The sequence below is a fragment of the Caretta caretta genome, chromosome 6, assembly GCF_965140235.1.
Source record: "Caretta caretta isolate rCarCar2 chromosome 6, rCarCar1.hap1, whole genome shotgun sequence".
In the NCBI taxonomy this organism is placed as follows: domain Eukaryota; kingdom Metazoa; phylum Chordata; order Testudines; family Cheloniidae; genus Caretta; species Caretta caretta.
Window position 1 is genome coordinate 22,744,380 of NC_134211.1, and position 12,817 is coordinate 22,757,196.

Genomic DNA, 12,817 nt, shown 5'->3' on the forward strand with positions numbered 1-12,817 from the left:
GATTAACTTTTTGAGTGAATAGCATGAGTTAACTGTGATTAATCAACAGCCCTAATAATTAGAAAGAAAGAAAGAAAGAAAGAAAGAAAGAAAGAAAGAAAGAAAGAAAGAAAGAAAGAAAGAATGAATTTTGGATGAAATTTTGTTTATCTGTATTTATCATACTTTTTTACAATATTATCGGAAAGGGGTGGAGAAGGAGGGAAGACAGGAATGGATTAAATAAAATAAAAATCTAAAGTAGGGGGAAGGAGCATTAAAGGGAGAAAAGTAAAAGGCATTGGGGAGGAAAGAAGGGAAAGAAGAGGAAGAGAAGTGTGACAGGTGGTAGTGAGGTCCTCACGCCCCGGGTATTCCTTGGGAAGCATACAGGAAAAATACAGAGGAGCATGGAAGGCAGCTGGAGTGAGGCTGAAGTGAAGAGAATGTGAGGGATGGGGTTGGAGCAAGCAACCAATCAGCAGAGAGGAAAGTAAAGTTTTTTGCATGCAAGATTTCTGGGAATGACAGAGCTTGTGTCTACACTGCAATCTGAGGTCCGTGAGCAGCTTGGGTAGACATACCCATGCTAGCTTTACCTGTACTAGCATGCACAAAAAAGCAGTGTTAGTCATGCAAATAGGTGCTGAGGGTCCCCGGCATGCTTGTACAGCGTGAGCTGAAGCCCATGTCACTGCACATATACTGCTATTTTTTAGCCAAACCAGTGAGGGTAGAGCTAGCCTGGGTATGTCTACCTGAGCTACAATCTCACCTCAGACTGTAATGTAGATATATCCTAAATATAAATGTAAATATATCCTAAATCTGGAACTGGACCTGCAGGAAAGGAAAGGTGGAAGTAATGTGTGGCTAAAACAATGCAGATTCAACTAGGAATGCTTTAATAAGGTGGGAAAAAAAAACTCATTCCAGTTTGTAGTGCACTTAGACACAAGTGCAGGGTTACATTGGGAATTTATAGTAATCTCACATTTTTGTGCTAATACCAAGATCCACTTGACCAGGCTAGTGCCAGTAATAAAATTTCAAATCTTTCCCAGTAGTCTAAAAAAAGTAATAGTGTTATTACGAGAGTGTGGGTGTGTTTAAAATGCAAAGCTTTCAAAAATGTGGGCTGTTTACTAAGCCTCAGTAAATGGTATTTCCCAGGGACATTAGGACAGGTCTGTGGCCAAATTCCTTCCTAAAGTAAAATTGCAATGTGATGTAAAAGATTTTATAGTCACTGTATCTAGTTACAATATTTGTAAAGCTTAAATTATAATAAAAAATAATAATTAGTGATCAAAGAGGAAGCTGCTATCTTGACATTCTGATGATAGTATTTTATATTCTGGTAGCACTCCCCACCTAAGGATCTCAAAGAACTTTACAAACATTAAAGCTTGCAGTCTAATGGGGAAAAATATTTATATGTGGTTTGGGGCTTCTAATTTTAGGGTATTACAGTGGCTTGGGTTTGAATCCCATCAGTTTTATACAGCTATTGGCAGATAACAGAATGGCTCAATGGCACCATACTTGACAAATATATGGCCTAATACAAACAAGATCCATATCCCCATTTTTGTTCATTTTAGCTTTACATAGGAAATTCACATGGCAATGATTATAAAATATCACTGGTTGTTGACCTGGATAATTTGGTGCAGGCCTTATTTGGGGCTGGTAGATCAATTCACTTTATCATCAGGATATAAAACTAAATGAGCAATATCTGTAATGCTAATGAATGAAAAGTTAGTAGCAACTGACCAATCATCTTCTTTTATCTTGAAATCTTCAAAAGATAAAATAACTTGGGGTTGAATAGTCATATGACCAAAGTACAGTGACAAACTCAATCCTGCTTCCATTAAAGTCAATGGCAAAACCCCCATTGAATATAATAGGAACAGGACTGGGCAGGAGGACAGTATAGGCCAGTGTAAATGATTAAAAACGATTCAGCAGATTATTCTATGCTAAATGTCCTTCTAGGTTACAGTTGGAGGAAGTATAAGGTTTTTATTTTATGTTTTGTTTTTTGGTTACCTACTTAAATCTTTATCTACAATTATCCAGATAATTGCTGTTCTTGTGATTCTAATAAATGAACACTTTTGCTCATGAAGCTAGATTATGCAATGAGTTATAATATCCAATAATTAGACAAGTCTGGCTACCTGTATAAAATTCCACCAAATGTGTGTGAATTTAAATTTCCACATTTCTTCCTTCAACACTCTACAAAAAGATTCCAGGTTAATAGATGATTAGAAGGTAGAGTGTTAGATAGATGAGCTGATCATACTGGTGATTTAATTTATCATGAACAAATTGTCTCAACTGCAACATATATTTAATATGGTATACTACAAAGATATGGAAAGTTACAGGGCCAGAACATGAAATCCTGACTCACCCTGGAGCTAAGCAAATGAGTAACTGTTCAATAATGGATGTAATATATATATATATATATATATATATATGAGACACTTATTGAGATTTTTCACTGTACAATTCTTGTTTGAAAGTATCTTTAGTCATTTTTGTCACCCTTTGATTTGGGGCCAAATGCTATACTGATTTATAACTCCCACTGAATAGAATTCTACAGAGTGTAATTCATGGCAGAATGTGACCAATTGTTTTCTTCACTACACTGTGTTTATTTACCTGTAGTCCATTTATTATGAACTTTAAAAGTGTGCCGGGAAAGCAGTGTATCACCTCTCTTCTATTACCTTGGAAATGGATAAAATATGAGCCTTATACCTTTGTCCCCTAACTGCTGAAACTAATTCACTGGCTTTAACAGAGTCTACTAGAAAGAATACCTGTTACAATACTAGACCTATTGAAAGACCGAGAGGTAAACTACAATAAAAAGACAACTTGGAAAAGTAATAGACCTTTAAATAAATGCACCGACCTATTTACAAAAACTCATTGTTCACATTCACATTGTTCCCAATATAATAGAACCTTCTTAAATTCATTGCTGCTAAAACATTTATTTTGTGCAACAAGGAAATGTACTCCAAATTATGAAGAATATACTATCTTTTATATGGGGCAAGAGAAATACATATATTCAGTATGGAAAGACATATACCTAAATATATCTGTTCAATTAGCTATGTTTACTTAGGTCTTATCTACACATTAAAATTAATCCAGAATAAGATCGGTTGCTAATTTAAAAGTTAATCCATTTCCAAAATTAAACTATTAAACTGAACTGTTATTCTGGAATAAGAGCATCAACACAGAGTTAATAAAGAATAGCTATTCCAGAATAATTCCTGGTGTAGACAAGCCTTTAGAAGGGATACAGATTTGATCCAACACTATGACTGAAGCACCTCTGAAGATAAGAATTCCTTCTAGGGAGAGTATTAGTTTTTGTCTACCCAGCACTGAAGAGCTTCACTGCATATTTCTGTACTGTGCCTGGCATGTGGATAACTGTTGGCCTTCAGTGTTCCTGGTCTCTTCATCTTCAGAAGCAGAATATTTACATACCGAGGCACAAAATCTCTTCTCAGAAGACGAGGGTCCCAAACATGAAAAGTTTTATCACACAGCTTGGAGCAGAAGGAGTTAGAGTTTTGCTCGCTGGAAAAATTAAATTGAAATCACCTTCTGTAATTAGGATCATAAAAAACTGCCCGTCTCTCATTCTAAATCCCATCCCTGACCCCCCAAAAGTCATTCTTGAATTATATGTATTGCAAGATCTGTAATGACTGGAGACAGTAAGATTGAGCATAGCTATTCCTCATTGCCGCTCACTTGGAATTCCTTCAGCAGAAAAGTCTTTTGGAAAATAGCAATCCTCCCAGAATGCAAATACACTTGGCCAGCCCATAAGGAAGCTAGAGCATCCTTTGTTTACCTATGCACCTGCAGAGGAAAGGTAAAATCCCTGAAGCTCCACCTTTTTAGAACCTTGTGAAACTATCTGGGAACTGTGCCAAAGCCTATTCTGTTGCTATATAAGACTTGTATAAAGACAAGTGCCTCTTCAGAAGCCTATAGTTTGGTAGTTTCTACCGAACTCCAATCAAGATGGGCATAGGCTGGGGGGTACGAATACCACTATGGATACCAATATTAGTGATCACCTTTATGCAGAACAAAGGTAAGAGGCTGTAGGTGCTTTTTATTTTTATTACTTTAGAGAACTTATAATTTGCTTTGCAGTTGGAAAGACTTTTCAGTGGTTTCTCTTTGCTTTGTGCAACTAATAAGGTTTTGTTTGTAAATGAGATTTCCCTGTCTTTTTCTATTCCTCTCCTTTCTAATGTTGCTTCACTGATTTCATATTGCCCTCAAGCCCAGCAAAAGCAGGTGGATGAATTGAAAAGCCATGGTCAACGGAGTTGCGTTGGCATAACTGAGAGTAGAATTTAGTCATATAATTATTCTGGCTGGTCATTTTTACCAGTTTCAATAGTTGGTTTTTTTTCAAATGTGAACATGGAAGGCTGCTAAAAACATGGCAAGTTAATAACATAGACTGCAAGCTTTACATAGTATCTGGTATTGGCTCCCTGTGATAGTAATCCTTCTGGTATTAAACCTTAAATTCACAGCTTTTTCTTTTCTGCTGCTGTTCCACTCCATTAATTCAAGATGCTTCACACTTCCACCTCTTGGTTAAAGAATTTGTATAAATGTTATGTTTGTTAATATATCACAAAATAGAGCTAAAATAGACAAAATGGTGCTTTCCACTCCTTAAAGTTAAACATTTCCTAGAGAAATATATTGCTGAGTTTTTATGACTGGATAAATACCAATATCACCAGTTCTCTTTTGCTTTCAATTTTCAAATGCTCTGAACCAGGCAAGTTCATCATAATATCATGATTATGAATAATCATATAGAAACCTACTTTCTGACAACATATGAAGCCTGTTTTTATAGACATGACAACAAATGTGGTGAATGAATTTACCTATAACAGAGCAGTTGTAGGCTATAGAGAACATACAGTGTTGGGGGAGCACATTACTCATTTGAAATATAAACTTGACTTAAATACTATAGATCATCTTAGCTGAAAAGCCTCTTGTGATGGAGGGAAAGGGTGTGATGAGAAAGATGACACAAAAAGAGCCAGTACAGCGTGTAGCATGAGAGACCATCAGTGCCAAGATTCTAGTTGTAACCAGAGGCTCTTATGGAGCAAATAAATATATGAACCAAGGGCAATATTCCTGCAAAATGTCATCCTGTTAGATCCACTTTTAAAATCTACCCAATGCCATAAGAATTTTGGTTGAATGCCAGTTTGCCTGCATAAGGTCAACATAAAAACTAAGGGCCCAATCCAACTCCTGTTGAAGTCAAATGGTGTCTTTGCATTGATCTTAAGGGGAGCAGAATTGGGCCATAAGTAAAGGAATTTAGGAGGTTATCATTAACTTTTAACTGTGAACCTATCGGCAAAATAAGCTGATATTGATGTAAATGTCAGACATGATTATCATTGAGACTTTTGGTAAAGGTGCATAAGGGATTAGTCCAAAGTTTGTCTTTCAAAGGAGAATTTGAAATAAATTTATGAAACCAGGATCCAGAATGCATAGGCCTAGCCTTCTATCATCTAAGAAGGTGTTTTATATTCACATTCTGTGTAATGTTTTATTCACTATGCCCTTTATTCATTCATTCCATGGCTAAACTCATAAAATGTTAGTATCCAGTGTTTTCTGATCTGATGAATAATTTTACTTCCCATGAATAACAAATCCTAATGACAGGTTTCAGAGTAACAGCCGTGTTAGTCCGTATTCACAAAAAGAAAAGGAGTACTTGTGGCACCTTAGAGACTAACCAATTTATTTGAGCATGAGCTTTCGTGAGCTACAGCTCACTTCATCGGATGCATACCGTGGAAACTGCAGCAGACTTTATATACACACAGAGAATATGAAACAATACCTCCTCCCACCCCACTGTCCTGCTGGTAATAGCTTATCTAAAGCAGATCATCAGGTTGGGCCATTTCCAGCACAATTTCCAGCACAACATCAGAGGGAAGCAGAATGATTCTCTGGGCTAGAACGCTAGGGAAGAGCACACAGTAGGATCAAATGATACACTCTTTGAAAGTGTGCTGAGTGTGTTGTTCCAGGGACAGTCTCAGACATCCTACTAGTGCAGATGGGGCCATGGTAACCTCTCAGCCCATGTCAGCCTCACCCATTTGGGATGCCTAGCATCAGTGGTGGTGCTAGCAGTCGTTCTGTACTCAGGGAATACAGGATTCTGCCTGCCTTTTGCTCAGGTGCTCCCCATGTCTGCTCAAGAGCTACCAGAATGTGCCCTCAGTATTCTGTGTTTTCATTAAGCAATGTTTTTGGTTAAACAGGCAACCGATGAAGTGAGCTGTAGCTCACGAAAGCGTATGCTCAAATAAATTGGTTAGTCTCTAAGGTGCCACAAGTACTCCTTTTCTTTTTATATTTTGAGATGATGGTGCAAAGGAATCAAAAGGAATATCTTCAGGGTTGTTGTTATTATTTTGAACAAGAATCAAGTTGGGGGCCCAATCAATAATCTGAAATAAATATATCAGCTCCCCAGTTCTATCCACATTGCTTCTGGGTATGTTAGTTATTATTTTTGGTGTTTGAAGTTTTAAACCAGCGATTATGGGTCAGATTCTACTCTGAGTAACACAGCATATATGTTGACCCTCTAGCTCTAAAAAGGGTTCTTCCAGTATAAAACAAGCTTCTCTATATCCTTCTCTGGTTATTTGTTATTATTTCTATAGTGCCCAAGATGTACATAGGACTTTGCAGATGGTTCAAGTGTACAAATTCAGAAAAACAAAGACTCAAATGGAGCCTTTGCTCTAAATAGCTTAGAAGGGCGGAGAGGGTAGAGTATGGCTAGCAAAGAAAGAGACAAATTCTCCACTCAGTTTTCATTGGTATAATCCAAGCGATTTTGGTAGAATTTTTATTGTTACAACCAAAAGAAAAACTTGGCTCAAGGCGTGATAGATGGGTCAGGTTCTGAGCTAGTGTCAATCAGGCTAGCTCCTTTAAGTCTACGGAGCTATACCAAGTTACACTGCTGAGGAGCTGACCCGATAGTTGGCAGACCAGGTCCTTGTTTTTAGAATGGATTTGAAGGAGGAGAGGGTGAGAGTTTGGTGGAGATTAAGTGACCAGCTAGCAGGTTGCTCAGGGGAAGCACAGGGGAAAAGCTCACAGACTATTAGCCTTCCTATTACCCTTTCCCAATAAACATGCAAACCTGTTCAGTCTCAGAGCAGAAGACTAAGAACTCCTACTCAGTTCTGACACCTAAAACAAAAATGGATAGGTTGCAAACCCCATCTCAAATGTGTGTGTTTTTCAGAGAAATTAATAACGGGGGGCTGTGATATGTATGGAGTAGGGAATGTGGGAGTGAACGGGGGTGGCAATGATTATGCACCTCAATCAAAGTCCATTAGAGTCACTTCATAGTTCAGGCCCTCTATACCACTTGTCATTGACTTATATATAACAACTGCTGTAAAAAAAAAAAAAAAGAAGAAGAAGAAGACAAAGAAGAAGAAGCATTCCAGCCATCATAACACAAGAGACCGGGAGGTCTTTTAGATCTGAACTGTAACTAGAGAGAAAAATTCTCCATTTTCATCTTTTAAAATATTTTCATCCTCACAGCCTTTGTCTCTGTGTGAGTGTGTGTTTGCATTTGCCACAGTATAACAAACCACAATTACCACACAGTTTCCCTGCCTAAAAGAATGCTACTTTTGCAGATGGTATTGTTCCACCAGGTGTTACTGAAGAATTTATGAACACAATCCCCCAAAGTAACTTTTTTTTTCTACAGTTAAAGCCCAATATGAGGACCAACAAGCAAATGATGATGACTATAATTATGTCCAGCAGGGACAAGACTGTAAGTTTTATGTTTTATTTTATTTATTTATTTGACAATCTAAATTTAGTCAGTGTTGTCTTAGAAACTGATTGCAATGGACATAGAGTGATTAAAGTGTACTGTGCCTTTAAATGAAGGGAGAGGAAAAATTCCCTATACACAATGTTCAATTCTTTGGAATTGATTCTGTAGGGCCAGATCCTCAGCTGGTGTAAATTGGCAAAACTCCATTGAAGTCAGTGGGGCTATGCTGATTTGCACCAGCTGAGGATCTGGCCCATTGAAGCTACACTGTTATCTAATCTATAAGTACGTAATAGGTACATACTGCAAATTTACAAGGTGTATTTTACGAGGTTTGTGTGTGCACATGTGTATCACAAAGATATTTGATAATCGGCAATAAAAAGTACTTTTTTTTATTCTATTGAGATAACTGCATCACTCATGATAGGCAGAAATGAAAAGTACTGCAGTACATGCACCAGAGACAGTGCAAATTTGTGTATAAAATATATTATGCTGCTTGTTGGAACATATTAGTTACATGTAATAAGATAAGGGATGTTTATTGGCTGTTGGTATAATACTGCTATCAGAACAAAAAACACGTTGTATAAAAATTCTAACAAAATGTCCCTGGTTCCTTTCTCTGGTAAATTTATTGCACTATAATTTAACTAATCAGCCTGAAAATCTGAACCATAACCTAATCTGAAATTAGCAACCCTGACAAACCCAACAGCTGGAAGCTGAAGGTAGACAAATTCAAACTGGAAATATGGCAAACACTATTAACCTTGCATAATGACAGGTTTCAGAGTAACAGCCGTGTTAGTCTGTATTCGCAAAAAGAAAAGGAGTACTTGGGGCACCTTAGAGACTAACCAATTTATAAATTGGTTAGTCTCTAAGGTGCCCCAAGTACTCCTGTTCTTTTTACTATTAACCTTGAGTGTAACTAACCATTGTAACAACTGATCAAGGGAGATGGTGGTTTCTCTATCCGTTGAAGTCTTTAAATCAAGACCAGTTGTCTTTCTAAAAAAGATGCTCTATTTCAACCGCAAATCATTGATCTAGTGGAGCAACCACTGGGTGAGACCATGTGGGCCATGTTATTCAGGCGATCAGGCTACAGGAACATAAAGGTCCCCACTGGCTTTTAAATGTATGAATTTATTAATAAAGATATTATCCTTCATTTACTCCAGGAGTTTAAAAAAAAAACTCAGAAGGAGCTTTAAGGGAGATTAAAACCATTCTTGACCTTTACCTCCCAGTATACATGCAAGTGGAACCCTGTAGTGAGGATTCAGTAGTAGGTGTTGAGAACCTACATTGCAGCTTCTCTGAATCTCAAATCCATTCAATGCTGGAATCAAAGAAGAAATACTGGGGATGAACACAGCAAATTTAGGGCCAGAACCTGCAAATGGGAGTCGTTGTGTGGAAAAGCACTAGGTTCGTGATTAAGTGTTTGCAGAATTCTGCAAGAATTCTTTGTTGTTTGCCTGAAGTTGGCGGTATGTGAGTGTGTGTGCATACATGTACTTCCAGCTAAGAAAAGAATATGAGATCTAAACAAGTTCTGCTGTGGTTTCTCAACCCCAACCACTTAAGCACTCCTCCAGTTTTCCACTTCTACATATACTGGGAGCCAAAAGCTGTGAATAACTTTAATCTCCATTGTGCTGCCTGAGGTTCTTTGTATAGTTCCTATCCTAGATGAAGGATTAAATCGGTATCAGCTTGCAGATACCTACTTTGGGCAGGTGGGGTCAGATTCAGTTGGGCTCCTTGTGTGAGAAAGGACTACTGACTTGAGGAAGGGTTAGCAGGATCAGGCCATTAATGACAGTTTACACTGGAAGCCAAAATTTGATGCAGTGGCATTAAGCCATCAATAGACTCCCTTGGAAACTTCCCAGTGAGCATTACTTGCAGTAAAAACCTTTAACCACTAATGAGGCTAGGAGATCCATATCTGTGTTTGCCAATGTGTTTACTGAACCTTTTGAATTAGTGATAATTGTATTTCTTTTTCTTAGATTTTTCTGTACCGGTAACTAAACCACAAGAAGTGACAATCATCCAACCACTGAGAACGACGCTGCCTGTAAAGCGTAAGTTAAACAAATGCCATGTCTTTATGGAATATTGATCAGAACTGTAGGGTAAGTGAAGAGATGTATAGACTAAAGAGAAAAGTTAACAGAATGACTGATATATACACAGATCAATAGATAGCTAGATGAGAAGATAAAGCAGAGAATGGGTTTGTTGTTTAGATAGATGGATAAATATGTACATGAATTAGACAGTGAGTGACTAACGAGACTTACACCGGAATTTTCAGTACAGCCCTACAGCTTGTTTTGAATCCACAGCTGGCAACCCTGCTCACAATGAACGTGTGTGCAGCACCTGGGGCAACTTTCACTTCAAGACCTTTGATGGGGACATCTATCACTTCCCCGGGCTCTGTAACTATGTCTTTGCATCCCACTGCAAATCTGCCTACGAGGACTTCAACATCCAGATCAGGCGCACTGTGCTGGAAAGCTCTCCTGTGATCAGCCATATCACTCTGAAGCTTGACGGAGTGGTGATTGAACTGACCTCAGACTCCATTGTGGTCAATGAAAACCCGTAAGTTCAGATGTCTTATTATCTGATGAAATTGGCACCATTGATATTGCCCCCAATGGTCTGTTTGAAAGGATGTCTGTTTCAGTCTCATTCCCTCAGGCTATTCTAAAACAGCATAAGGGGATAGGCCCTTCTTAGAGCAGCAGCAGAAACAGGGGAGTACAGAGCTGAGCTTTATTCCACCTTTACAGATTACCTCCTGATCTATGTGCCATGAAGTTCAGTGGCCCTCCAGACCCTACTCTACTGTTGTAATTTAGAGGCCTCTAGGTGCCATAAAATAAAGGCAGAATAAAAACAAACAGAGCAAAATACCTAAATAAATCCAAGATCAGGAATACAAAAAGCTGGACACTGCAGCAGGAAGGAAGGAAGGAAGACAGTACATATTAGCAAAAGAACAGAGAGTCCTAGCCTTCTCAGGACTTTGCGGGAGGGATAGCTCGGTGGTTTGAGCATTGGTGAGTTCAATGCTTGAGGGGGCCATTTAGGGATCTGGGGCAAAAATTGGGGATTGGTCCTGCTTTGAGCAGGGGGTTGGACTAGATGATCTCCTGAGGTCCCTTCCAACCCTGATATTCTATGATCCTCTCCTGAAGGATGCCACAAGTGTATATGTGAAGGGGAAAAGTATCTCAGTGATTCCAGTTCTACACTAGAAAGCCTTTCATCTTGTCCCTTCAAGACTGCATGTGGGGAAGTCCAGCAATCCCAGCTCTGCCATTTCAACTGAGCTAGTCTTAGTTTCGAAGAAAGAACAAAAAAGAACAAATTGCCTCCAGAGAAGCTAGTCCTATATTATTTACGGCTTTAAAATAATCATAGCAGAGCACTTGACGTGCACTTGCTAAACAACAGACAGGCATAGCGCTTTCTGAATTATATCATATAGCAGACAGACTGGCATTTTATAAATTAAAACATCATGTATAGATGTACGGGAAAGGAATGGCACCAGAAGACAACACTGGCCCCACAGCACTTTGGAGAGCAACTGCACAGGAGATTATCCACCCCACCACTGAAATTTTCCAGGTTGTTATAAACTTGTGCAGTTCATATTTAGAAATGCGTGTTACTAGCAAACTCCTTATTCAGTTGCATTAAAAATGTCTCAAAGACTGGATGTCAAATTCTGTACTCCCACTTTAATTGCACTTTGATCTCTCTCCAGAATTCAGCTGCCTTTCAGCCAGTCAGGAATCCTGATAGAGAGAAGTAGCGGCTATTTGAAAATCACTGCCAAGATGGGCCTGGTCTTCATGTGGAACCAACTGGATGGTCTTCTGGTAAGTGTATATTCCAGATGTTACAAAGAACAATTATTTTTAAATTATTCCCTTTATTGGCTTTCGTGAGCCAGAGATTAGGTGATTTGGGATATTTACCCATTTTCATTGCATTGTGTTACCCTATTATGCTTTCAATTTCCTTTCTTTTCTCAGAGTTCAGTTTATAATCACCATTCTTCCCAAGCCACTAATAGATCCTTGTAGTGAAATGTAATCTTCCTCAGATACGAAATACACCACTGCTTTGATGTTCACAGCTCCTGGGCTAGATTCAGCCCAAGTTTTTACGGACATTCAGTAGCATAAACAATGGTACAGAACTCCAGCAGTGGAAGTCCACAAGGGGAGGAGACTGCTGTGAAGCAAAGTGGCCACAACTCCCATCCTGAAGTCCTGGGGTGATCATAAGAAATCAAAGATTGATAAAATAGACCAGACTTAGTTTAATCCATCATATTGTTCACCCAAACACCCGTTCCTAATGAAAAATCCTGTCTGACCAAACTACTGCATGGATTTAGGTTTAATTTCACCCCTGTGTCAAGGGCCAGCACCATGTCTATGCACCACTGATTTTGAAAACTTAAGTGGGATGTATGTAGTTCATAGACTTTGTGGTGAACCTCTGCATGGTGGTGAATTCCATACTTAACATTGAATACACTGTAACTTTTAACTCTGTGTGTAACTCCCTTACCCCATTTTTTTAGGTGGAACTGGATAAGAAATATGCCAATCAGACCTGTGGGCTTTGTGGGGACTTCAATGGCATTCCAATTTACAATGAGTTCACGTCAAACGGTAAGTAACAACAACATTACTAAGCACTGTGATTTGATTTTCTTTCCTTTAATAGTATTTGTTTCACATAGAATGGGGCACTGATCCACAGATAAATTGTGAAACTATACTGACATTTAGTATTAAACTACACTGATGTTTAATATTGACATGCACTATTTTATAT

At 38.4% G+C, this 12,817-nt stretch overlaps 1 protein-coding gene across 1 annotated transcript in view; it reads left to right on the forward strand.

Annotated features, from left to right (window-relative positions):
* The window catches only part of LOC125638455 (mucin-5AC), an 81,402-nt gene that overhangs the window by 20,015 nt on the left and 48,570 nt on the right, over nucleotides 1–12,817 (forward strand). The window contains 5 exon segments of the mRNA XM_075130041.1: nucleotides 7,856–7,924; nucleotides 9,958–10,032; nucleotides 10,297–10,558; nucleotides 11,733–11,847; nucleotides 12,561–12,651. Of these exon segments, the coding sequence (XP_074986142.1) occupies nucleotides 7,856–7,924; nucleotides 9,958–10,032; nucleotides 10,297–10,558; nucleotides 11,733–11,847; nucleotides 12,561–12,651 (612 nt within the window).